Genomic DNA, 25634 nt, shown 5'->3' with positions numbered 1-25634 from the left:
TGAAATGTGTAGTTTGTGGTATAAGAGGAAACGCAATGGCGGCCGTTCGACAGGTCTCTTATAAGTTTACAGAGAAAATTGACCAAAAAATGTGATCTGTGAGTGGCTGAGAGGTAAAAACGAATCAAGGTAAATTTGAAATCATAATGGCAATTATACTTGATAATATGAAACTGTAATGTTATCATTCGAACAATTTTCATCACGTCAAAATATCGCATGGGCTTTCTGTTTCACTCACCGCCCGTTACCTTAAACTCGTCAGTGCTATCGTTGTTTTCAATTTCTTATTATGGTTTCGTGATGGCAAACATTTTTCAAACGTATGTCACGACAACCTTTACGTACTCGACATTTACGCTCTCTGATTATATACCTGTTCAGTGTAGAAATCGCGATTATTAATTTCGTTACTTACACGTTCAATTCTGTTGAAATCCGACCAAATTCGTGTTTTTGAAAAATCTCAAGGGAATCAGATTTTACATCAGAATTTAATCATTGTAACACAATTGTACAGCAGAAATGTAAAATCTTATCTGCTGCGCAGTATAACATTTTGTTTCCAATGCTGAAACATTTTATCGACAAACATGGTTCTGTTAGTTTTTTTTTTTATTTTATTAAAAATGAACTACGAATAAAAAGAAAACTATTTTCCACATAAATTGCACGATTTATATTTTCTTTCTAGTGCCAAGATCAGAAAGGTAGTGCAAGGAAAGGTGAGCTGATGTGAAATGAATTTACCTGAGGATGGATGCGCATGGTGGGACAGAAATGAAAACGAATGGATGATCAATTGAATGAAGAAGCTACGAATGGTAGACCAGGGAAGCCGAAGGAGGCAGGAAAGAAAAACCGACGGTGGAAGGCAGCGGTGGTGAAGGAGGAAGGAATGAGTGAGTGATGAGTGACACTCGGCATCAGCTTCACTCGGTATCGGATTTGTATGCAGCCGACGAGATAGAAGTCCTGCTACTCGAGGAAATTCGTGACTTAGAACCACCACCTTCCGCATACTCTAGACCCGAGGATATACAGGATTTTGAGATTGGTACAGCTTTAAATTGTCACATTATTTATCTTTCCTTCTTCTTTCGCGTAAGCGTACATTTTCGGATAATAAACACATAGATACATTAACAGGTCTTCCATTAAATCAAACTTTGTAAATAAATATTATTCATCATTGTTTCTTCAGTTCATCTCACATCAGAATATATTTTACTAGCATTTTTCACTATAAACACTTGTGAGTAGAAGTGATAGTCCAGTAGAACCTCGATTATCCTAATTAATTGGGACCCAGCTTGGTTCGGATAATCAAAAGTGGATAACCTACAGGCAATTTTTTTTGTAGGGGAAGATCGCATGTACAACAAATTTGAATCAACAAACAGTCTATAGTAAAGATAAAAATATATATTAAATCTCTTTTGAACGACGAACATTTAATTTAGTGGTAGAAGCAATGTTACAAGTGAACTAATGCTGGAAAACGGAAAAATATGCTTGAGCATGCTCAGAAATGCATGGTTTTAGCAAAACTGTAGCTAGCAACAATATATATTTCACGTCAACGATGTATTTTTTAAGGCCAAACTTTGGACAAATGAAATTGTGATTTGGATAATTGAGGATTTGAGGGTTAATTTGTTAAAGTCATCTATGAAATCTGTGTATGTTAAACTTTTAGCACAGTTATGCCGATCTTATGGTAGTTTTTGCGGTCAATCTAACCAGTAATTTATTTACTTCATTTGCAATAAGGTAACACGAGCACTTTTGTCTATATTAAGAATGAGTGGAAGGCCTGTATTGATTGTCACGAGATGAATGATAACGGTAATTTGATTTAAAAATTGCCAGCGGGCAGTAGGACAGGGGGGCGCACCAGCTCCCAGTCATCGGAGCTGGAGTCGCCGGGAGTCCACTCCACAGTCCACTCATGGGACTCTCATGCCAATTACCACGGGCACTATGATGGTGACCACAATAGACATGGTTCCGCTTCAAATCCAGCTCCTTGGGCACATTCCAGTCATTTGGTTTTGTACTGTGATCTGCAAGGCCACCTTCGAACCGCCACTGGGGTTATCAGGCTCATGCTGCTTGTGAGTTTCATGACTGATTTGTGCTTCGTTTAGCACTTACCTATCTCCAAAAGGGATAAATCAACCTGTATGAACGCATTTTCTTTTACAGATATCCTCAGCAGCATGCCTGGTTACACTCTGCAGTTCTGGGACTGCGAAAGTTAGTCTTTTTATGCTACCATTGGTTGGTAGACTCCGACTTATGATTTTTGTAGCTGTGTTTTGTCTATTGGTTACATCGCTACTTCTCTTCCTCGATATTTCACATGTTATTTATGTTTTTCCCTTCAATTGGGCCAAACTGGTAAGTTATGGTTTCACGAATTTTTTTTGTTATTCGTGGCTTAGATTGTTCATTAATGATACGCTACTAAAATGCCTAAAACATACAAAATCCTGTTTTTATATGTTTCATTTTCTGGGAATATTTCCATCATAGTCCAGAATTTATTCTAATCTACTGCTGAAAATTTTATCAAACAAAGCTACAAATATGGGAACTACCTAAAAATTTTCAAGGGAAATCTGACGGCATTTCTGCATTGCAGAACGCATGGATGTTTGCTGGCATGGGCTTGTCCTACGTAACAGCTAGTGCGTTGCTAGTCTGTTCCGTATGGGAATACAGTGGAGGTGCCAGCGGTTGGGTACCACGTCGTACACGTTCTCAACTGGCGGCAGCTGCTGGGCTTGGACTGGCATGCGCCTTGCTAGCGCTTCTGCTTTCCTGGCTTCATCTTCGAAGTAGTTCTAATCGTAAAGGCCACGGTAGTCGCAGTCACACACCGACGCAGCTTTACAGGCCTGTCGACAACTCTTCGTCTTCAGGGGTCGGTATTAGCATTTACGATCCTCAGATGTATCTTCTAACTAGACAGTTTTTTCTAGTGTTATTGCCGAAAATCAAATGCATAAATATCGAAAGCTTTGCTAAGCAGATATGTCATTTCGCCTAATAGATTAACTGTGTGCAGGTAACGCTGAAAGAACGAAGTCCGAAAAGACCACCGCCATGGGTAGTGAGGAACCAACAACGATCGGACAAAGTTAATGCAAATAGTGACAGTAGGAGCGAAAATGGTAATAATAAGTTCAAAGGTCGTAATAATAAGAAAGATCACTGGGCATCGGCAAAGCAGCACTTTCTTCACTCCCAGGACGACGAAGAGGAGGAAGAAAATCGCGTGAGTAAAGAAGCAAAGGAAAGAGATAAGAGAAGAAAAAGAAGAAAAAATGGGGGTAGTTCCTCCGCTGGAGTTGGGGTGGGTGGCGGAAGCTCTGATAATAATGAATATGGTGTTAGTGGAGGTGAAGCTGGTTCGGCAGGACTCGGAATACCGCCGACGAATACTCGATGCGTTCCCCGCAAGCTGCCGCTTAAATCTTTGAATAACGGAAGTCAACAGAAACAATCTTCGTCAGGAATGGGTGAAGCAGCTAGATCCAAACAGATGGGTGTTAAAACACTTGTGAACAGTGACTTAAAAAATTATTGGGAATTGGGTAACCCCCGCACAGAGTTAACGAACAATAGCTCTCGCCGAATTAACCAAGGTGTATCTCCGGGTGAAATTATTCAAACTGATGGTAAAATTGTACTACCAACTGGGTGGGCGAATCAGTGGCAAACAGCCGTAGACGATGTCCAACCTTGTTCCAGTAAGGCTCTTGATCCGTATCCATTCCCTTGATTTTATTCAGGATATAACTGGATCGCTAAAATTGTGAATTCGTGTTCCATGGTGATGATTCAGACTTTGAAGAGAGCCATTTGCAGACATGGCTGGCTTGTCACGCTGTGACATATGTATCGCCAAAGCTCAAGTTCATAAATCTTGGGAAAAGTGTTGGATTTGAATTTAAAATTAGCGGTATTGCTCTGTTTTACATAATCTGGTATCATTCATTAATAAAATGAATTTTTTTTTTTGCAGATGTGAACTAAAAACAATGAGAAAAAGCCACTTGGGCTTATAAACTTCAATAGTACAGCCGTTTGTGTATTACAACCTTATTTACTAATCGAGGTGAAAATTACAACCAATGACTTGCGATTATGTGCCCGATCAAGATGGTTTTTTTTGAAATTAGTTTTATTAGATCCAATACTCGTTCCCACATCATGAATTACAAACTGTAGTATTACTATTGCCGACTGTTATGATCATTTTACATGTATCCAAATACATCTTATCTCGAAAGAGTGATAATAAGCAAATTTTTCTCATTAGAAATTAGGTTTCCTCAAATGTAGCAATTGATTGAAAAATTATTTATTACATTAGATATAAGCGATGAAGATAATGAAATAAAAGTAAAGAGTCGAAGGATTAGGGGAACAGTTGATCGATTTTGGTCTTTCCATTTTGATTGTTAGTAACGAATATTGAAATGGTCATGTCCAAGCGATTTGGATTTTTTGTATAAAGCTGCCATGCCTTGTACATTTTGCTACCAAGAAGATTCATCCCCTTTGTTCAGATCGTACTCAACAAGTTGAAATGAGATTTAAAATTGAGACTATATGATCATATTATGTAATACATTTGTAGCAGTCTCGTGTACGAGTTCGGATAATTATCACAAGATCATATTAGGTGATTTAGTTCAAAGCTGTGTAAGAAATATTGAATTAGAAGTGGTAATTTCATTTGCAATTATGAAAGCATTAATTATTGACTTTGACAATTATTCTAGTCCGTTTACTTAACGTTTTTATGCTCATGTCATATTTTCCAGTCACTAGTTTTTTAAAGTTATTACATAAAACTCCATTAATTTTAGTGCACAACAGTATACTCGAGATTTACTTATAAGCACTTTGTAGCGTGCAAATAATATGTTTGAGGTATTTTCTGAATTAATTATTGACTTTGTCAATTACTCTAGTCCATTTACTTAACGTTTTTAAGCTCATGTCATAACTTCTAGTCATTAGTTTGTTCAAGTTACTATGTAAAACTCCATTCATTTTAGTGCACAACAGTATAGTCGAGATTTACTTATAAGCACTTTGTAGCGTGCAAATAATTTTTTTGAGGTATTTTCTGTATAAAACAATGCATTCCTTATTGAATAATTAGTAAGATTTCAAACATACGTCATTAACGTAAAAAATTTTCACAAATTCTATTTGATACGTGGAAAAGCTGTTGTCGTACATCTTTGATAACTCAAAGATTTTTGCTTACGGCATCAGATTAGAAAAGTAAACTATTTTTTTAGTACATACATATCGTATTAGAAGTACAATCTGCATATAGCTGTCGGAGTATTATTTCTTTGACTTTTCAACTGAATCGATCGCATTAAAAAGTTTGAAACCTTTCTGCCATTCTTGGGTGACAGGGTACTTTAAACATTAGATTAAAAAGAAAAAAGGAATAAAACACCCTGATGCATATTCAATTAATCATTTCTTATTCTCTCGTGTATTTCGTGAGCTATTCACATTTGGCATATGAATAAAACCATTATTTCAACTGTTAATCTTGGTAACATAGTTTGACATTGAATTAAATAGGGTAAGAAACGTGCGTGTTCATTTAGGGGTATAATGGGTAATAAGCTGATATATTTCAATATGTTACGTCTATTACGTGCGAATTTGATATTACACTGTAACTTTAATAATTATAATTAGTTTTGCAGAAACAAATATATTTGGCTGCTGTAATTTAAATATTAATTCGCACGGCAGAGGTGTGATTCGGCGTGACTTTAATTATTATTCATGAGTAGCAATTCGTGGAAGCACAGCAACCGTTCTCAAGTCAAAACCTAGTCTAGAAGCTAAGTAAAGCTTTATTACCTGTTGATATTCGATACACGAATTTACAAAAAGCGTGTATATTGCACACAAGCAACGTGAGATCACTAACACTGCCAATTTAAAACACATTTCAGTTTCATAAAATTGGGAACAACTTGTGAGGGTTTCCTAGTTTCTCAGTAAATATTCAGCGGTTGGAGGATACTTCTTGAAAGTATTGAGATCAACTTCACTAATTTGGAGTGTTAAATTTGCTAAGTCTAATCAAATTTCTCTCTATAAGTTTTCACAATTCCAAACCTAATTATTAAAGGCTGTTTTCGAAGCCCTCTTTACGCAATATGGAGATTATTTCATTATTCTATAGCAATGCCGTCTCACTACAGTCAAGGTTGTTTGAACTATTTTATTATATTACTATAGTACTAAAGTAAATATTACGTTACAATCTTAATTGTAAGATTGCACTGTAATTTGCGTAATACTTTGAATAGTGAGAAAAGAATTTTTTCCTTATAAATCAGTGAGTGGCGTTTGCCAATTATTACTCTCGAGTCTTATAGTATTGTATTTGTCATAAATCGCAACTTCAACGCACAATAAACTAATTGTAAATAAAATAATTATTTGTCCTCGTAGCGTGCTAATGGACGAGTACTTTAGCAATAATTTTCAATTGAAGTTATTAAATTTAAAATACCGGTATCTTGTCTGCTAATAAGGTGTAAAGACACTAATATGACAATCTAAACTACTTATGTCTATATTGTATAAACGCAAAACTTACCTTATTTCTCATTATTTTTATTATCGAATAAAAATTAAAGGCCATTTTATTTTCTTGCACAATTGACATTGGTAGTTACATTTTTTTTTATCTTCTTATCAAACTTTTTCGTATTTAACCAGAATGATCTGCTGGCACGGACGTTGGTTCTTTTTTACATAATCCTACAATCGTGGTACTCAATAATTTATACTTACGAACTAGTTTTTATTTTTATTTTTCTAATTTAGACGAACGCACACATTTAACGTTTTGCAATTCACGCGATTGCTTTTACACATTCGTCATCCCAAAATTCATTGTCGCATTCGTGGTATAGTACATTTTTTCTCGTGCTAGTTTGCGACCACTAAAGATATCTATCATGAAATCGTCCTAACTGTTATTTTCAAAGTGACTTAGAATGTGATTAAGTTCTGATTTCTGATATTTTAAAAATGTTAATTGGCCTATCAACAACGAAGGTGACGAAATTAATTGAAAACGAAGTTACTATTAGTTTGACTTATTTCTTATATACTTAATACATACTTTCATATAGAGTCAAAAACATTGATTGTTACAATACTTCATTTGCAATATAAACTATAGTAATGGAATATAAATATCAACATGGTGCATACAGCTGGGTCGAGGTGGCTTAAAAACTTTCGTCATAAAAAAATGTGTATAATTTTCTTGTTTCCCATTTGAGAAAAGATCTGTTAGTCGTGTGTAATTTCCCTGGTGGAATGAGAAGAATCTTTACCGTCGATTATTATACATACGTACACGATACATATTTTTAAATTTTCTCAGACGTGAAATTTCTTGTGTACAATACGTTTTAGCTATCAATAATATGCCGTTTGAATTGTATCATTTATAACAATACAAACAGAAGAGGAGGGGGGATAGTAATTTATATACATGTAGAGCAATGCAATCGTCACTGTACAGATTTGATGTATGAAATAGAAAGTTTATTATTAAAGAGTGCGAAGGATATTATTATATGAATAGGAAATGTATTAGTATTATTATACCAAGAGAACACGTGTAATGTAACAAAACTATGTACATTAATAATTGTTAGTTATGATGATTAAATGCGGTCACATTAAATCTGAATAAGTACGACTACTGTAATCTTCTCGTATAAACGATCGGAAAAATATTGTCACAATGGTTATGCAAAAATACAGAGTCACCTACTATTCATCATCTGAGTATAATTACTGCTGTAATTTTCCTGATTATCATCTATTATTTCAACAAATTAGTCCACTAAATAGGGTGGTTTACTGTATTTAGCAATCTCTACAAGATTTTTTGATTCATTATACTGTAATAAAAAATCTGCCAACATGGTCCCATGGTGTAATGGTTAGCACTCTGGACTTTGAATCCAGCGATCCGAGTTCAAATCTCGGTGGGACCTCTTACCGCGTTGCCACGATTTCGTCGGGGTTATTTTGACGTTTCGCATACGATGTTTTTTTTTTCTTGCCAATTTCACTCGTTTACCATTTTTCCGAACAATTTCGTTACCCTTCTATAAATTTCAAGTAATCTGTATTAGCTCTAATGACATAAATTGGAAACTCATCTAAGTTCTACTAATCGTAAGAAATAAGGAATTTCTATGTTATGCAATTAACGGATGTTAATTAAAATTTGTTGAGCAACTGATATATAACCGTATTTTCAAACTTTCGAATTGAAGTAGTAGGTAATTATATAACGACTACATATTTAAAAAAAACAGGGCTCGTCCGGGATTTGAACCCGGGACCTCTCGCACCCTAAGCGAGAATCATACCCCTAGACCAACGAGCCTCACATGAATTTGTGGCATTAAAAAATGTATAACAATTGTAACATATGATCAAATTCAGAGTAATTATTATCTCGATTGAAATAGAGACGGTGTTGTACAATTTTTTCTATAATTAGCAAAATTTTCTATAGCGAACATGTTTGACGTTGTTCGAAAGTGGATTCGAGAATCTATAACTTATTCACAGCAAAAAAGATTGAATCAAGCGCTGTGTTATGTTTTAGTTTAACAATTATGTACTGCATGTTGTTCGAAAATCATTCTTATTGACAAAAGTGATCAATCTAGGACGAAATTTTATTTGTTTGAGAATTAAGTCGTCCTTCGCAATTGCACAGGTTCCATGGTGTAATGGTTAGCACTCTGGACTCTGAATCCAGCGATCCGAGTTCAAATCTCGGTGGGACCTTGATTTTTTTCATCTCGAAGTTGGAGAAGTAAGAGTGAAGCGGTATTCGTTATAAAAATTCCGTTCCAATTTCCACACGCAATTAAAATAATATTCAGTAAGTAACAACAGCTGATCAACGTTAAATTCATGGGCATTTGTGGATCAGATATCTGTAACGCATACCGTTCAATAGCATTGAGTGCGTTTTATCCCGCAGTGTGAAGTTAAAATATCATCGGACATTGTAAAACAGAAGCCAGTTTAAGTAATGCCTGCTCTCATACGTGACTAATCGTGTGTATAAAGGATCAGTGAGCCGTCTATTTACGAGGGCGGTAATTTAAGACCTCTTAATAAGACCTTTCCTCCGTAGAAGAGTTCCAATGTTAAGTGTAACTGCTGCTCAAGCCAATTCCGGCGGCACGTACAGTTCCCAATCTTCAAATACCAGATCCAGTTTAATCCTGTAGCAGCGCATTTTTTTAATGCAGAATATATGTTGCAACGCTGTGAATTTTATTTGCCGTAACTAAAGATTTTTCTAATTTATTGTTTACGTTTTATTATTTCTACGAACAGCGCGAAAAATAATCATTCTGAAGTAATAATTATTTACAAGCCAACGGACTACAATCTGATTTTCGTTGTTATTTTTGTACCTCGACCGAATATTGATTGGCTGAGGGATATAGAACAGTTAATGACCGATTCAAGGACTACGAAGTAGATTAATGAAAGGCAAATCACTTGGTCTCCCTGCCTTTACAGTGGTCCAAATTATTAAACTTGTTAATAATCAAAACTGAAAATGTTCATTTGATAAATCATAAAATGCTACGGAAAAATGTAGCGTGTAATTTATTGCTTGGTTTGTCTTGTAAATTCGATAGAATAAATAAAAAATCACAGAATTAATCAATTAAAAAAAGCAAAAATCATCAGCTGGACTAGTTCAAAAATTGCATATCAGCTATATATTCGACTATATGATTTTGAATCTGAATGATATCTGATGATTCGGGCTTTTGTTACTTATTACGTGATTTCTTATATCTTTTATCGAATTTACACGATTAATCATGTAATAAATTACTCGGTTAATTCTGCCATAAATATCGTACGATTTATTAAATGAACATTTTCAGTAGAGACTGTATTGTATATACACCGCCATCATTTATCTAAACAAAGAATTATGTCACGACTAAGAATCACTTGAAGCTATGGAAGGATATTCACGTAGTTTCACTGCGGGCTATTTTTAACAAAAAAAAAAAAAAAAAATACCAGTCTTTCATGCAGTGCTAACTCATTTCCGCAACTCGACAATATTGTACATGTATTACAATGCTGTTGTCCGTATGAATAAATCGACGTTTGTACGTAGTTACATTCATACGACGGATTACGCATATAGATATCGATCATTATTGAACGGTGCGAAGATCAGTGATACAGGCCGTCGCAGATTTACGTTATGTGTTACATGAATTGCTTATCTATGGAAATTGGATCAGATGTTGTATTAACAAAGGCACGTATTATATTTGTCAGATTTACGATCGTACCGGAGACCCCGATGTATTGCAATATTTACACATGCGGTCGAGGCTTCGTATGATCGAGAATTTACACATCCAAGTAATATAGAAAGTGCATTCTTTCTCTGAAAGCTTAAGCTGTACAGGTATACCTATATTGGTCGCATCTTTCCGTTGACTTATCTGTATGAAAATAACGTTTATCATGGTTTGACGACCAGTTGTATAATAATTCGATCCGCGAGTTTTGTGCACACGGTATATTGTCATTAGTCACGTACGCATACGGACTCGAGTCTTCAACACACCTTATTTATTATTGTTATTTTCCGTGGTGCAGGTGTGTATGAATGAATGTACATTGTACGTGTGCATTACTCAACTCGTACGCATGGCTTAAGGCGAAACAGGTGTGAATGCGATGAATACGCTAACGACGAGAATTGAGACGCAGAAACATATATAGATATGATGGATGTACGTGATTTGGTTTGGATGCTGTATTGAAGCATGATGGGGAACGTGTACAGATATTGGAGTTGAGAAATGAACTTATTGTTAATTATATGTATATATATATATATATGAACGAACTATAGTTTCATTGACGTTAAGTCTGCTCTTAATATACAAGAGCCACAATTAGATTGAATGAATATATTAAGAATGATATGGACTTTTTAATTACATCGTAAATCGTACATTTCTTAACTCAAAGACGGAATTGTTCAAACGGTTGATTCACCATTCATTTGTTATTGCGATGTACGTGTAGTTGTTGAAATTATACGAACTGCAGAGATTTGAAACTAATTAACTCGCACGAGGTCACATGCCGATCGCAGCCGTGATTATAATTATGCATCTTACAGTAATGAAAAGAATATAAGAATGTAATGAAACTGAATGGTCAGCTAATTTCATAACAGGAACACTGTATATTCTTATCGGTGGAAAGTTGAACTTAGGATATGTCATGCATGTGCACGAGCGAGCGATTAAACGTTCTTTGTACTTTTTCAAACTGTATACGTATACAAGTAATTCGATATAATGTACTGTAATGATTACTCGTGTTCTCGTAGTGTCCTACTCCGGTCTGAGCTGACTTATACCTTCGCCTAAGCCGGCGAGAGCTCGCGTTTACGGTTAGAAATGGAATATGAGTGAACATCAGTGTGGTGTAACTACCAGCGCTACTTGTATGGACTGATCGTGAGCACGAGCTGCGGTGAACATCGTCATCAGTCAGCGAAGACCAGTCAGTAACCTCGGTACAACGCGTCCACATTTTTTGAATATAAAATCACGAAACTTAATTATTGTTAAAGGAGCGAAAAAAAAGGTTTTTACTCACGCAGACTATTGTTTGACACGGCATTTAAGGATTGTACTAAGTACAGAATTGTAAATTTATTTACGTAATTGAATCGATTCATTGATATCACTAGAATAAAATAACGTATCTATACGTACCGACATTTACGAACAATGAAACTGTAACCGATCAATTGCGCGTTGAACTTACGCGACGTTTTCACCCGGTTTGAACTTGAATTCGTTGTTACGATCAATGATGGGTATAGTGTGATCGATTTTTTATTAACAATTTTACTGATTTTTGATTTTTCCAGAAAAATGCGATCGCAAACGGCTGCAATAGCGTTGACGTTCTTAGCGGCGATTATGCTATTCGATTCTTCACATGGTGCAGCGGTGAAGCAGACTTGTATTAAAAATACAAATAACGTAAGTTTGATATTAGTTTCAGCGTATAATTGTCGTAATCCGATAGATCTGAGCTTAATTTCAATTTTACTGCTTTCAGTGCGTCCGCAGCGCGGAATGTTGCACGGGATGCTGTCACAACGAAAAATGCGTCGATTGTAAGGATTTTCACATAAAATATAATCATGCCGGGCATTTTGCCCTCTAAAAGGCGAAGACATTTCGAATTCGAATTTGTAAGGGTGAGTAAACGTTTTTTCCAGTCGGCGACTCCTGCCTGAGCGATCAATTATCTGGTGCCGTTGGTCCTTGCGCTCAACTAGACCCGCCATGTCCCAGGGAACACACTTGTGTTCTACAGCCAGTCCTATGTGTGCAGAGTCCTTGTCCTCCGGTAGCTTCCTGCCTCCCGCCGGATTACGAGGATTACGACTAACGCAAATTTTTATTTCTTACCTACGAGTACTGATCAAGTGGCAGTTGAAGGTTTTACATTAACGTTAGACAATATCAGATCTGTATTAGGACCGTTACGATGTTTCCATTTTTGTAAAGCACCCGTAGAGTATAGAATTATGTATTATATTTTTAACGATGTTTGGATATATTAAAAAAACTGACGGTCGAATTTTCAGTAATTTGCCAACGACATACCCTGTGATCGACGAATTTCTAGATTATTATAAATGCTTTTTCATATATCATTATCATTCATAAATAAGTTTACGTATTCTACTTTTTATCAATTTCTGTGTACAGCAAATATGTTTTTCACCTAGCTTACCTGCTTCTTTGAAAAAAAATTTCTACACGCATTGTGTCACATATTCCCACATATGCATATACATTGAAATCGAGTCCGACATAAAGAGAAGCATTTAATTCGATATTGATACGTGTTGCCACAAATTTAAAATTGATAAATATTTAATTAAATGCGTTCATTTGAAGTTATAATTACAAGTTTACCAACGTTTTCTCGAAGCCATTTTACTCGTGGGCTTCTTTGTGTTCAATTAGTTTATGATATCAGGTATTAATTCCTAGTGGATGAAATTAGAACATTGAGTTACTTACAAAAATACTACACCCGTGACGTGTAAGTCATAGAATGTTTCAAAATCTAATCAATAATTTTTGTGGTACTAATAATGTTCTCAAAATTTAAAATTCTGAGAAATATGAATACCAGGATTAAATTAATGCTGTAATGTATTTACTTAACTGATATATTATTTACATTAAAAATACACTAGAAATTAGAGTTATATGTGGGGTGACAAATAGGCATGGTATGTATATAGGTATATATTTAATATCATAAATATTATAGAATATTACAGATTCAATTTGGAGAAAATATTTTACGGATACTTCAGTACTTGATTTTTTGTATTTTTAACAACGGATAAAGCATACAATAGATTTGGTATCACTGGAATTAATGCACAATATAATACGGGTAAAATTCACTGTCGTAATATTTGACATAGACATTGCCACCATTACTGTCCACTGTAGTATCGTAGTCACCAGGTGGGATTATAGTGGTATAGCTCCCACGAACTGTTTTAGAAATAAGAATGCCTGCAATAATAAACGCATTCTTTTGCGAGGCATATTTGTTGGCATATCCTGCAGTCTTCGAGAAGCTGACTCCTTTGCCAAATCTACATCGATGGACGCGCCGCCAATTGAAGTTTTCATCTGTAATTACGAGTCTTTTAAGTTATTTATCTAGCAGCATTATTAGATTTTAAAGCCCACGATTTTCATCAGTTCCAGCTACTTCATAAATTTCTCAACATTACAAATGATAAAGCTGTGCTAAAGCCATTCATAAAAAAGCAGCTCCGCTGTGAGGATTTTATCTGGCAGATTGCTCATACTAATAACAGAGGTCAGCGCACGACAGTAAACATAAGACACGAAGTATCCTCGATTGATTCGAGCAAGTCCGCTTTACCAAACCTTGAAGGTACGTTTTAATACTGACACATCATCAACCATACAATATTACCTGCTATCTTCAATGCATTAGTATACGATGTGGCATGTATCACAATGCGTTCATGAGCTATTTTAGATTCATCAGCGTTGAATTCCTCGTACTGTAGCATGTATCGTGCCCAGAGGTATGGATTTTCAATGCGTTTAATCGAGGTTCCACTTAATGCATAATTTGACCGTATATATGATATTTCTGAGTCTGTTGCGTCTTCTAGCCAAGGCGCATTGTTTTGTAAGCCATTCCATGGAAATTTCTTGCGTAATCCAAAATCGTTGCTAACATTAGCTTTATCCACCAGTTCCATTTTTGCTTTTCTGATTACCTGGGTGTAAGGTGCTGAGGTAACACACTATCACTCAAGTTCTTCACAGTGTACTTAGCAAGCCACAAGCTCACAGTGACTGACGTTAAAGCAGGGGGGTTGTTATGCATATCTCGGCAGCATGACTCACCCAAAAATCCCTGTGGAATAAATCGTCCAGACATGGGATTTCCCGGATTTGACGCCCTGCAGCGAGTGACATCTAGTGTCAAGATCTTTCTTATTTATTCCAATAGCAGGCCAAGGTCAAGGAGAGGAAGAGGCAAGCTCCATAATAGACGAGTGGATTCCCAAGTCCACATATCTGTGTACGTACCTCTAATATTACTTCCTGCTACGGACCTTGGGAAGAGGTAGCTAATTCAGTCCCGCCATTTTCAAAAGTCTGATTTCTACGGTTTTCTACATGCTAACGATGAAATCGAGGGCAGCATCGTATACTGAAACGTAGACCGGAAGTATAAAACGGCATAGAGAGAGAAGTAGTTAAAACTAGTTCTTTTCCTTGTCGAACGCACCCGTAGAAAGATAGTAGAGAGAAAGAACATTATACCCGTATTCATAGTCTCTCCTTATCTCAAGGATAAAGGACGCCTTGATGAAAGCTTCCTTGAATCTCAGAGGCGTCCTCGTTTCATAGTCACAACTTGGCTCTCCCTTCCAGAAGGAAGCCATATTTAGGGATATGTGATTGCTTATGGTAGTAAAACTGCTGATCGAAGCGCCACTCGGCTATGTTTAAATATAACTTAAATCCCTTGACTCTCATTGTCAAGTTGCGTTAGTTGATGAGAGTGCTAACCTCAAAGAGGTTAACTTGTAGTACGGTCTTACATATAAGTCTGGCAACGAAGCCAATTTTCTACAGAGCGGCGTGGTTCTCTTGCTGTCCGTGGTTTTTAGTGTTTGAAATAGCCATGTCGCAGCGCTGCTATCTAGGGATGTACGTGGGGTAGGGATGATAAGGATGAAAATGTGCCGATAATAATATTATTATTCAGTGTTATTATTACGTTGGCGCTGCATTGCGCACGCGTTGATTATCCATCCCTCGAACACAACGCCGGCCTGGCGGCCACAAAGCGAGATGAATAACCGGCCATGAAATAAACCACCCCCACTACTTTCTTTGCCAGACCCGTATGTAAGACCGTAACCTGTAGACTGACTGTGATCTCTGCGTCATACGGGTTATAAATGCATAGACGCCAAGCGCAAGCGCAAGCGTTGGCTACATGAAACGAAACAGCCAATCGCAGTGCCGAAGGTTTCCTCAAGGAAGCTTGAGACCTGCCTTGGAAGAAGGAGGCCAATACACCCGTATTCATAGTCCTTCCTTGAGGAACAAGGATTCCTTATTCCTCATTTCACATTTCATAGACCTTGCTCGACAGAACAAGGAGCCTTATTGGCCTTCTTCTTTCAAGGCAGGTCGCGAGCTTCCTTGAGGAAACCTTCGGCACTGCGATCGGCTGTTTCGTTTCATGTAACCAACGCTTGCGCTTGCGCTTGGCGTCTATGCACTTATGACCCTTATGACGCAGGATCACAGCCAGTCTACAGGTTAACTTCTTTGAGGTTATACACTCTCATCAACCGACGCAACTTGACAATGAGAGCCAAGCGGTTTTACACCCGTATTCATAGTCTCTCCTTATCTCAAGGATAAAGGACGGCTTGATGAAGGCTTCCTTGAATCTCAGAGGCGTCCTCGTTTCATAGTCACAACTTGGCTCTCCCTTCCAGAAGGAAGACATATTTAGGGATATGTGATTGCTTATGGTGGTAAGACTGCTGATCGAAGCGCCACTCGGCTATATTTAAATCTAACAAGGCTCCTTCACTGGGCTCCTTATTCTGTCGAGGAAGGTCTATGAAACGTGAAATGAGAAACAAGGAATCCTTGTTCCTCAAGGAGGGACTCAGAACACGAGTGTTACTGACTCAAGTCGACTTGTGTCGCTATTTCAGGTGTAACCGGCCGAAGGAATACACCAGAAATAGCGACACAAGTCGACTTGAGTCAGTAAATGGAAAGCACCCTACATAGGTGAAGATGAGTACCCTTAATCGGCGCCGTTATTCCGGTTTTACTATGGCCGACATAGTAATAAGTAATACCGGATTTGAAAGTGCGTGATAATTGGTGCATTACACCGGATATAACGGGCTTACAAATCTTAGAGGTATTTTTGAATCCGATATTACTACATCGTCTATAGTGAACCGGAATAACAGCTGCCGTGTAAACGTACTCAATGACAATATTGATGTTACATTCCAACAACCTTGAATGACGTCTTCACAATATTTTGAGATAACTGTACAGATAAAAAATGTAATCAAAATTCGAGTAGCGTGATGCTTGACATTGCCTACGGCTAATATAATTTAACGGTGAAAATAGACTCGATCGAGTTTTTTGTATCTCTGATTATTGCAAGTTATGCACGTATTACATTGTGTGTACCTGCAGGCATTTGGAAAAATATTGTGTACATACCTGCGTATAATTCAACGGAATCTTATTATACCTTATTATACCGTAATGGACAAATGCTCTTGAAAGCTGTTCAATGGGCCTATTGTAGTAAATGGACGCTTATTTTTTTCAAATGAAAACAATAACAATTATTCGTTTTTCCATGTAAAGTCGAGAATATAATTGCTTTTTGTATCGGAATATATCCTATCAGGTTATTCAATATCTCCGTTGCGTTAAGGCCCAAGGTTGGTAATGCAACTTTTGACAATTTAAGTACTAAGATGTTAGCATGTATACGCGACCAACAAGTAATTATTATTAGATATAGAGTTAGTATTATTATGAGGTTCCATGACCTTCGATAACAAAACCGCGGTTGGTGTACTGGAGATTAGAGAATTTCAATGGATGATACAGAGTTTTCGAGATGGTAACAGCATACTTGTACGCAATTACTATTGATAGTTGATTGTCTTGCATGTTTAAGCATGTTTAGTCGTATGCACGATGGTGCACTAAGCCAGCGGATCTGTGGATTCAGCCATTCTCTGTAATTTGTAATTACTGATTATATGCCCATAAGAGCTGATGTAAAAGTCGATGAATTGAGAAAATTATGGCATTCTCAAACTTGTTTCAGGCTCAATAATTCTATAAACGTTCAATTACCTACCAATGACAGTAAGGAAACTTAATTGAATAAGTCTAGATGTAGATTTGTGCATTCGAATACTCTACTCGTAAGGTGTTACGGGTTTTACTCGACTGATGGGGAATTTTTAATTTTGAGGATGGTTTAGTTTGGTATGATTTCGTTAATTTGCACACATATTGATGAAATCCAAACATTTTTTCAACTGAAAAAATACCATTTTATACACCCTTAATTATAGGTTAAAGAAACTATGCATATCACAGTTTTATAATAGCATACTTATATATTCGTAATATAATTTTGTACTGATGTTTACTATCATATGTTATCTAAATACTATTATTTTCTATCTTACTATCATAGCTAAAGATAATGTTAATTTATATTAGGATATTACTTGTGGCGTTTCATGTCTAATAAACTATGTAATACGGATAAAACTCATTGTCATTGTATTTGACGCATACGCTATCTTGACGATTCACTGTCGTATCTGAGAAGTACGATGGAATACGGGTTCCATAATTACCAATGTCGCAATTAGCTACAAGGATCCCAGCTATTATGTAGGCCTCGTTGTCACTAGCATGAGCCTCTGCATAGTCTGCATCCCTTGCAAAACTGACTCCGTGACCAAAGCGACAGCGTCTCGCCAGTCTCCAGTTAAAATTTTTGTCTGCAAATTAAGGTGAGTTAAAAAATAAAAAACATTTATCTTCAAATATACCCCCAAAACATATTCTACTATTGGTGTACACGCACCAGCTATTTCATAGGCACTCGAGATGGATGTAGCATGTATCACAATCTCCTCCGACACATCTCTAGATGCAGAGTCGATCCTCATTTCTTCGTATCGTAAGGCATATCGTGCCCAGAGGAATGGGTTCTCAATCTTTTTGACGGTCATCTCGTCCCACCAAAATACGTCCTGCATATGGGACCAGACGTATTTCCGTTCCCTGTTAGATACGCGGCCAGTAACCCACGGCTCGTGATTAATGTACCCCGACCATGGATAATATTTTCGTAAACCGAAGTCGTTGCTGTGCATTGCTTTGTTGAACAGGTCCATTGTTGCTGACGAGAATTAAAATCGGCCTTCGTTGAATAAGTTTGAAGATACAGGGAAGGCGAAGAAATGCTCGAACCAACGCAACGTATAACTTGGCCGATCGATGCTGCAAGGAAGGATTTTCTGCAGCGATATTCGATATTGGTTTGTTTTTTGGCTACTCACAGTCTGCGGCTGAAGAATAAACTGGGTACTGGAATGCTGAGCACCTAGTTTAATTTCGTTTCGAAGCTGACGGGTCAAAGTTTAACCACGCGTTGCTGCAACGTGTCACACTTCACGTCATAGGTGGCAAGTGAGACCGAGTATAGCGTTATTAGCGTTCGCTGTCTCATCCTTTTATCACAATCAGAAGCGTCTAGATGCAACATACATACGTTCCTTTTCCCCTTGGAACGCTGGCTTCCTGTTACGCGTATCCTTGACTGCTATTGGTCAATGGTTTAATATGACTGTTCAATTTTCTCGTACCTACAAACAAATCGGTTGTATGGTATAACTTTATTTTGCATTGTTTTCCATTTATGTGCGTAGAAGCTACCCAGATTATTGGTCATACGTATAATTAAAACTACGTTGGCGGTATTCTGCAAAATTTTCCTCGTTTCACCGTCTTCCAATTTAGCTACGTGGGCAGGTGAACTGAAGCTGAATGGCTATTGCACATACCGTACGAATAAATATCATAATACGGTAATGAAAGACGTGTAAAAGGCAATTATGCAAAAATTAGATGGGGTCATTAATTTTCTGTCATGGATTCGAATGAGGTATATCATCATTTTCTCGCACGCTGTATCGTTTCAGGGAAGAATTACGTTGGTTTTCAATTCTTTTGAAACAAATTGAATTCAATGAGATCACAAGTTATGAAAAATTCACGTGAACTATTTATGAAAAAATGTTAATAATCTTGATAAAATGTTATTTCGATTGAAATGACGTAGAAGTAGAAGATACTTAATTTGTCTCAGGTATTCATCATTTTCTTACAGGGAAGAGACGTCATGTGTTATACATATACGTATATTATTACGTATTATACATATATTGTTTCATAATTGTTTAATTTTCTTCCTTCAAGTTGCTTACTTTAGTTTACTCAGAGACAATCATTGACTGTTGAATTTAAAGGCTACTTTTTACACACTAGAGTGTAACGCGTATTTTCTTTGGCATAAGTGCAGTTTCAATTTCACACACATTGAGCGTAAGTTAGCCAGTAAGCCCTGTCAGTGTCGAATCGGTACGGTTTAGAAACTGCAGTCGATAACTCCGTCAACTGTGGAGATTTAACAGTAAGCTTTGAAATCTATTGGCCTCAAACGCAAATTTTGTACATTTTTGAGCATTTCACTGCACCGAAACACATCAAAACACTGTAGTTCACTCACTGAACAGGGTATTCAAACTAAGTGACACTGCAATTAACATGGTCTTGGAACTGAGTTTTACATGTTCATCATGCGAGGGCCACTGAAATATAATAGCTAGTGCTAGTGCAGTTTAGAGATTCCATTAGTCAATGAAGAAGACGTGCAAAATATTTCATCAATATTATTTATTATACAAGATAAGCGAACATAATTGAAAAAATAAATAATAATATTTGAATAAATATTCGATTCACAATACAATCTAAAATGCTTCTACGATAGATACTAAAATGATTTCATGCAGCAACAAAGATGTGCACGAAGTTTAAAATATCCGCCGTATATTAAAATAAAAACTCTATAATATAATTATAATTTTTTCTTAGTCGTTTGTTGTATTAATTGCATTTTTTCAGCTATAATTACTACTGGATTTAATAGAACAGTTTTTTTTATCGTGTCCTGACAAATTTTAAGCACGATTGTATTGAAAATACTCGTATATTGCAACATGGACTTCTTGCTGGTTGTTCTCTGACGGGTTTCACGGACGAATTGCTATTCTAATAATACGGATAATCACAATATAATGGTCGAAAAAGGCTGCTAGCCTATCCTAAACTTTGATTACCGTTTTTTTGCCGTAAGTGATTTTTATATGCTTACTGTGATAGTTTTGGATTAGTTGGGTAGTGTTTTAGTATAATAGTACACATTCGTACCTAATCTGAGTAGTAATTTCGATCTTAAGTTTGAGTTCGATCTGATCCGTCACCGTTAATAAAACGGTCGGTGATAAATTATGTGATATGGTTCCAGAGACGGAATCTCGATAAGAATTACTTTCAGAGTGAGAGTGAACTTTTTCAGATATAAGAACCTACTTTCACAAAATTTCAACCACGATTGTAGAATTTTTTTGTGTCGAATTTTGAAACGATTTGCTGTCAGTTCGATTCAATTCATTCAATAATTAATATTTTTCTCATGTAGAGTATGAGTCTAAAAGCGATTCAGGCTGTGAAAGTATACCCAATCCAAAAGGGTCATTACCTACCTGTGTAATGTAATAAAGTTTCGCGATAATGCTTCGATATGCCAGATTGCCTTTTAGTTCAGTTTCAATCTTGCCATACGCATACAAGTTTCATAATTAATTCTGGTAATAATTAATTTTTAGCCAGGTTCATTTTCCAAGTTTCACACGTCTCGGTTTCATATCTGCTTGAAGATTTAATCGGTGAGTGACGTATAGCTGTCGCTGCTGCTCCAGCTCTCTGACTCAGCATCCGTGCTGCTGGTGCTGCTGCTGCTGCTGCTGCTGCTGCTGCTGCTGCTTTCGCTCTCGTCGCTGTCACCACTGCTGCTACTGGACTCACTCTCACTCATGCTGCCGCTGCCGCTGCCTTTGCTGCCGCTACTGGACTCGCTGTTACTCATGCTGCTGCTGCCGCTCTTGCCGCTGTCTTTGCCTTCGCCGACGCTTTTGCTGCCGCTACTGGACTCACTCTCACTCATGCTGCCGCTGCCGCTGCCTTTGCTGCCGCTGCTGGACTCACTCTTACTCATGCTGCTGCTGCCGCTCTTGCCGCTGTCTTTGCCTTCGCCGACGCTTTTGCTGCCGCTACTGGACTCACTCTCACTCATGCTGCCGCTGCCGCTGCCTTTGCTGCCGCTACTGGACTCACTCTTACTCGTGCTGCTGCTGCCGCTCTTGCCGCTGTCTTTGCCTTCGCCGACGCTTTTGCTGCCGCTACTGGACTCACTCTCACTCATGCTGCCGCTGCCGCTGCCTTTGCTGCCGCTGCTGGACTCACTCTTACTCATGCTGCTGCTGCCGCTCTTGCCGCTGTCTTTGCCTTCGCCGACGCTTTTGCTGCCGCTACTGGACTCACTCTCACTCATGCTGCCGCTGCCGCTGCCTTTGCTGCCGCTGCTGGACTCACTCTTACTCATGCTGCTGCTGCCGCTCTTGCCGCTGTCTTTGCCTTCGCCGACGCTTTTGCTGCCGCTACTGGACTCACTCTCACTCATGCTGCCGCTGCCGCTGCCTTTGCTGCTGCTGCTGGACTCACTCTTACTCGTGCTGCTGCTGCCGCTCTTGCCGCTGTCTTTGCCTTCGCCGACGCTTTTGCTGCCGCTACTGGACTCACTCTCACTCATGCTGCCGCTGCCGCTGCCTTTGCTGCTGCTGCTGGACTCACTCTTACTCGTGCTACTGCTGCCGCTCTTGCCGCTGTCTTTGCCTTCGCCGACGCTTTTGCTGCCGCTACTGGACTCACTCTTACTCGTGCTACTGCTGCCGCTCTTGCCGCTGTCTTTGCCTTCGCCGACGCTTTTGCTGCCGCTACTGGACTCACTCTCACTCATGCTGCCGCTGCCGCTGCCTTTGCTGCTGCTGCTGGACTCACTCTTACTCGTGCTGCTGCTGCCGCTCTTGCCGCTGTCTTTGCCTTCGCCGACGCTTTTGCTGCCGCTACTGGACTCACTCTCACTCATGCTGCCGCTGCCGCTGCCTTTGCTGCTGCTGCTGGACTCACTCTTACTCGTGCTACTGCTGCCGCTCTTGCCGCTGTCTTTGCCTTCGCCGACGCTTTTGCTGCCGCTACTGGACTCACTCTTACTCGTGCTACTGCTGCCGCTCTTGCCGCTGTCTTTGCCTTCGCCGACGCTTTTGCTGCCGCTACTGGACTCACTCTCACTCATGCTGCCGCTGCCGCTGCCTTTGCTGCTGCTGCTGGACTCACTCTTACTCGTGCTGCTGCTGCTGCTCTTGCCGCTGTCTTTGCCTTCGCCGACGCTTTTGCTGCCGCTACTGGACTCACTCTCACTCATGCTGCCGCTGCCGCTGCCTTTGCTGCTGCTGCTGGACTCACTCTTACTCGTGCTACTGCTGCCGCTCTTGCCGCTGTCTTTGCCTTCGCCGACGCTTTTGCTGCCGCTACTGGACTCACTCTTACTCGTGCTACTGCTGCCGCTCTTGCCGCTGTCTTTGCCTTCGCCGACGCTTTTGCTGCCGCTACTGGACTCACTCTTACTCGTGCTGCTGCTGCCGCTCTTGCCGCTGTCTTTGCCTTCGCCGACGCTTTTGCTGCCGCTACTGGACTCACTCTTACTCGTGCTGCTGCTGCCGCTCTTGCCGCTGTCTTTGCCTTCGCCGACGCTTTTGCTGCCGCTACTGGACTCACTCTCACTCATGCTGCCGCTGCCGCTGCCTTTGCTGCTGCTGCTGGACTCACTCTTACTCGTGCTGCTGCTGCCGCTCTTGCCGCTGTCTTTGCCTTCGCCGACGCTTTTGCTGCCGCTGCTGGACTCACTCTTACTCGTGCTGCTGCTGCCGCTCTTGCCGCTGTCTTTGCCTTCGCCGACGCTTTTGCTGCCGCTACTGGTCTCACTCTTACTCGTGGTGCTGGTCTTGTCGCTAGCACCGCCGTGACCGCCTTCGACGCTGCTGCCTTCGCTGTTGCTACCGCAGCTGTTGTCCCTTACGCTGCCACCCTTATTACTGCCGCTTCCGCCTTCATCGCTGCCACTGCTGCCCTTAGCGCTACCGCTGCCACCCTTATCGCTTTCACTGCCACTGCCACCCTTATTGCTACCGCTGCCACCCTTGCCGCTGTCATTGCCACTGCCACCCTTATCACTGCCTTTGCTGCCTTTATCGCTGTCAACCTTACCGCTGCCATTGTTACCCTTAACACTGCCACTGCCGCTCTTGCCGCTGTCTTTGCCTTCGCCGACGCTTTTGCTGCCGCTACTGGACTCACTCTTACTCGTGCTGCTGCTGCCGCTCTTGCCGCTGTCTTTGCCTTCGCCGACGCTTTTGCTGCCGCTACTGGACTCACTCTTACTCGTGCTGCTGCTGCCGCTCTTGCCGCTGTCTTTGCCTTCGCCGACGCTTTTGCTGCCGCTACTGGACTCACTCTTACTCGTGCTGCTGCTGCCGCTCTTGCCGCTGTCTTTGCCTTCGCCGACGCTTTTGCTGCCGCTACTGGACTCACTCTCACTCATGCTGCCGCTGCCGCTGCCTTTGCTGCTGCTGCTGGACTCACTCTTACTCGTGCTGCTGCTGCCGCTCTTGCCGCTGTCTTTGCCTTCGCCGACGCTTTTGCTGCCGCTGCTGGACTCACTCTTACTCGTGCTGCTGCTGCCGCTCTTGCCGCTGTCTTTGCCTTCGCCGACGCTTTTGCTGCCGCTACTGGACTCACTCTTACTCGTGCTGCTGCTGCCGCTCTTGCCGCTGTCTTTGCCTTCGCCGACGCTTTTGCTGCCGCTACTGGACTCACTCTTACTCGTGCTGCTGCTGCCGCTCTTGCCGCTGTCTTTGCCTTCGCCGACGCTTTTGCTGCTGCTACTGGACTCACTCTCACTCATGCTGCCGCTGCCGCTGCCTTTGCTGCCGCTACTGGACTCACTCTTACTCGTGCTGCTGCTGCCGCTCTTGCCGCTGTCTTTGCCTTCGCCGACGCTTTTGCTGCTGCTACTGGACTCACTCTCACTCATGCTGCCGCTGCCGCTGCCTTTGCTGCTGCTGCTGGACTCACTCTTACTCGTGCTGCTGCTGCCGCTCTTGCCGCTGTCTTTGCCTTCGCCGACGCTTTTGCTGCCGCTGCTGGACTCACTCTTACTCGTGCTGCTGCTGCCGCTCTTGCCGCTGTCTTTGCCTTCGCCGACGCTTTTGCTGCCGCTACTGGACTCACTCTTACTCGTGCTGCTGCTGCCGCTCTTGCCGCTGTCTTTGCCTTCGCCGACGCTTTTGCTGCCGCTACTGGACTCACTCTCACTCATGCTGCCGCTGCCGCTGCCTTTGCTGCCGCTACTGGACTCACTCTTACTCGTGCTGCTGCTGCCGCTCTTGCCGCTGTCTTTGCCTTCGCCGACGCTTTTGCTGCTGCTACTGGACTCACTCTCACTCATGCTGCCGCTGCCGCTGCCTTTGCTGCCGCTACTGGACTCACTCTTACTCGTGCTGCTGCTGCCGCTCTTGCCGCTGTCTTTGCCTTCGCCGACGCTTTTGCTGCCGCTACTGGACTCACTCTCACTCATGCTGCCGCTGCCGCTGCCTTTGCTGCCGCTACTGGACTCACTCTTACTCATGCTGCTGCTGCCGCTCTTGCCGCTGTCTTTGCCTTCGCCGGCGCTTTTGCTGCCGCTACTGGACTCACTCTCACTCATGCTGCCGCTGCCGCTGCCTTCGCTGCTGCTGCTGCTGCTGCTGCTGCTGCTGCTGCTGCTGCCGCTGCCTTCGTCACCGCTTTTGCTCTCGGTTTCGGAGTTGCTTGAGCTGTAGCTGCTGGCTTCAGTCTTGGCGTATGCTCTCGCTTCCGCTGCGCGGAAGACGAGAAGGCACACGAATGCACTGAAGATTAAACACCGTAATTTCATTTTGAGCTGCTCTTAATTGCTCCTAGAGTAACTAATGAAGCACACACCAGAACTTCTGCTTTTATACTTCTACATTTTACCCAAGTCTTTTATAATATTTTCTATCAAAATATTGACCCAACTTGTCGATATTTGTGACAGAAAACTCAGACAATGAAGAAATTATATGTTATATTATTGCATGCACA

General features: G+C 40.3%; 4 protein-coding genes, 1 long non-coding RNA gene and 3 other non-coding genes across 19 annotated transcripts; 4 read left to right on the top strand and 4 right to left on the bottom strand.

Annotated features, from left to right (window-relative positions):
* Positions 1-22: 22 nt before the first annotated feature.
* LOC124219243 (uncharacterized) lies at positions 23-7878 on the top strand. 2 transcript variants are annotated; one of them, XM_069136297.1, is made up of 7 exons: positions 23-129; positions 695-1057; positions 1873-2117; positions 2209-2403; positions 2648-2929; positions 3074-3758; positions 4034-7878. In XM_069136297.1, the coding sequence occupies exons 2-7, from the start codon at positions 910-912 to the stop codon at positions 4042-4044; spliced, it is 1566 nt and encodes a 521-aa protein (XP_068992398.1). In that variant the 5' UTR covers positions 23-129; positions 695-909; the 3' UTR covers positions 4045-7878. The 2 variants fall into 2 exon arrangements, with proteins under 2 accessions (XP_068992398.1, XP_046482507.1); XM_046626551.2 differs by having other exon boundaries at positions 3074-7878.
* Positions 7879-8006: 128 nt separating this feature from the next.
* TRNAQ-UUG (transfer RNA glutamine (anticodon UUG)) lies at positions 8007-8078 on the top strand. Its single transcript has one exon. It is a non-coding gene; the product is annotated as a tRNA-Gln (tRNA).
* A 326-nt stretch (positions 8079-8404) lies between these two features.
* Positions 8405-8476, bottom strand: TRNAP-AGG (transfer RNA proline (anticodon AGG)). Its single transcript has one exon. It is a non-coding gene; the product is annotated as a tRNA-Pro (tRNA).
* Positions 8477-8814: 338 nt separating this feature from the next.
* TRNAQ-CUG (transfer RNA glutamine (anticodon CUG)) lies at positions 8815-8886 on the top strand. The gene has a single exon. It is a non-coding gene; the product is annotated as a tRNA-Gln (tRNA).
* Positions 8887-8968: 82 nt separating this feature from the next.
* Positions 8969-12765, top strand: LOC124220735 (uncharacterized). Of its 4 annotated transcripts, none has more exons than XR_011177223.1 (5): positions 8969-8983; positions 11495-11754; positions 12044-12158; positions 12238-12295; positions 12401-12765. It is a non-coding gene; the product is annotated as an uncharacterized lncRNA (long non-coding RNA). The 4 variants fall into 4 exon arrangements; XR_011177220.1 differs by lacking the exon at positions 8969-8983 and adding an exon at positions 10272-10402; XR_011177221.1 differs by lacking the exon at positions 8969-8983 and adding an exon at positions 10735-10749.
* A 746-nt stretch (positions 12766-13511) lies between these two features.
* Positions 13512-15435, bottom strand: LOC124220727 (zinc finger CCCH-type antiviral protein 1-like). Of its 5 annotated transcripts, none has more exons than XM_046630060.2 (5): positions 15024-15435; positions 14787-14812; positions 14601-14656; positions 14158-14470; positions 13512-13844 (listed from the first exon to the last, which is right to left on the bottom strand). In XM_046630060.2, exons 1-5 carry the CDS (start codon positions 15143-15145, stop codon positions 13579-13581), a joined length of 783 nt encoding a protein of 260 aa, XP_046486016.1. In that variant the 5' UTR covers positions 15146-15435; the 3' UTR covers positions 13512-13578. The 5 variants fall into 5 exon arrangements, 4 of the variants coding, with proteins under 4 accessions (XP_046486016.1, XP_046486019.1, XP_046486018.1 ...); XM_046630063.2 differs by having other exon boundaries at positions 14601-14672; positions 14787-14910; positions 14989-15418; XM_046630062.2 differs by having other exon boundaries at positions 14601-14672; positions 14787-14910; positions 15024-15418.
* Positions 15436-16913: 1478 nt separating this feature from the next.
* Positions 16914-18955, bottom strand: LOC124220730 (protein mono-ADP-ribosyltransferase TIPARP-like). Its single transcript, XM_046630066.2, has 2 exons — positions 18373-18955; positions 16914-18286 (listed from the first exon to the last, which is right to left on the bottom strand). Exons 1-2 carry the CDS (start codon positions 18683-18685, stop codon positions 18024-18026), a joined length of 576 nt encoding a protein of 191 aa, XP_046486022.1. The 5' UTR covers positions 18686-18955; the 3' UTR covers positions 16914-18023.
* LOC124220709 (platelet binding protein GspB-like) lies at positions 18373-25480 on the bottom strand. Of its 4 annotated transcripts, none has more exons than XM_069136221.1 (2): positions 18851-25480; positions 18373-18808 (listed from the first exon to the last, which is right to left on the bottom strand). In XM_069136221.1, exon 1 carries the CDS (start codon positions 25444-25446, stop codon positions 21295-21297), a length of 4152 nt encoding a protein of 1383 aa, XP_068992322.1. In that variant the 5' UTR covers positions 25447-25480; the 3' UTR covers positions 18373-18808; positions 18851-21294. The 4 variants fall into 4 exon arrangements, with proteins under 4 accessions (XP_068992322.1, XP_068992321.1, XP_068992323.1 ...); XM_069136220.1 differs by having other exon boundaries at positions 18373-18791; XM_069136222.1 differs by having other exon boundaries at positions 18373-18690.
* Positions 25481-25634: the final 154 nt, after the last annotated feature.

Source organism: Neodiprion pinetum, chromosome 5 (assembly GCF_021155775.2).
Source record: "Neodiprion pinetum isolate iyNeoPine1 chromosome 5, iyNeoPine1.2, whole genome shotgun sequence".
Classification (NCBI taxonomy): Eukaryota; Metazoa; Arthropoda; class Insecta; order Hymenoptera; family Diprionidae; genus Neodiprion; species Neodiprion pinetum.
The sequence above is the reverse complement of the archived record's forward strand: the minus strand, read 5'-3'. Positions and strand labels throughout refer to the sequence as shown.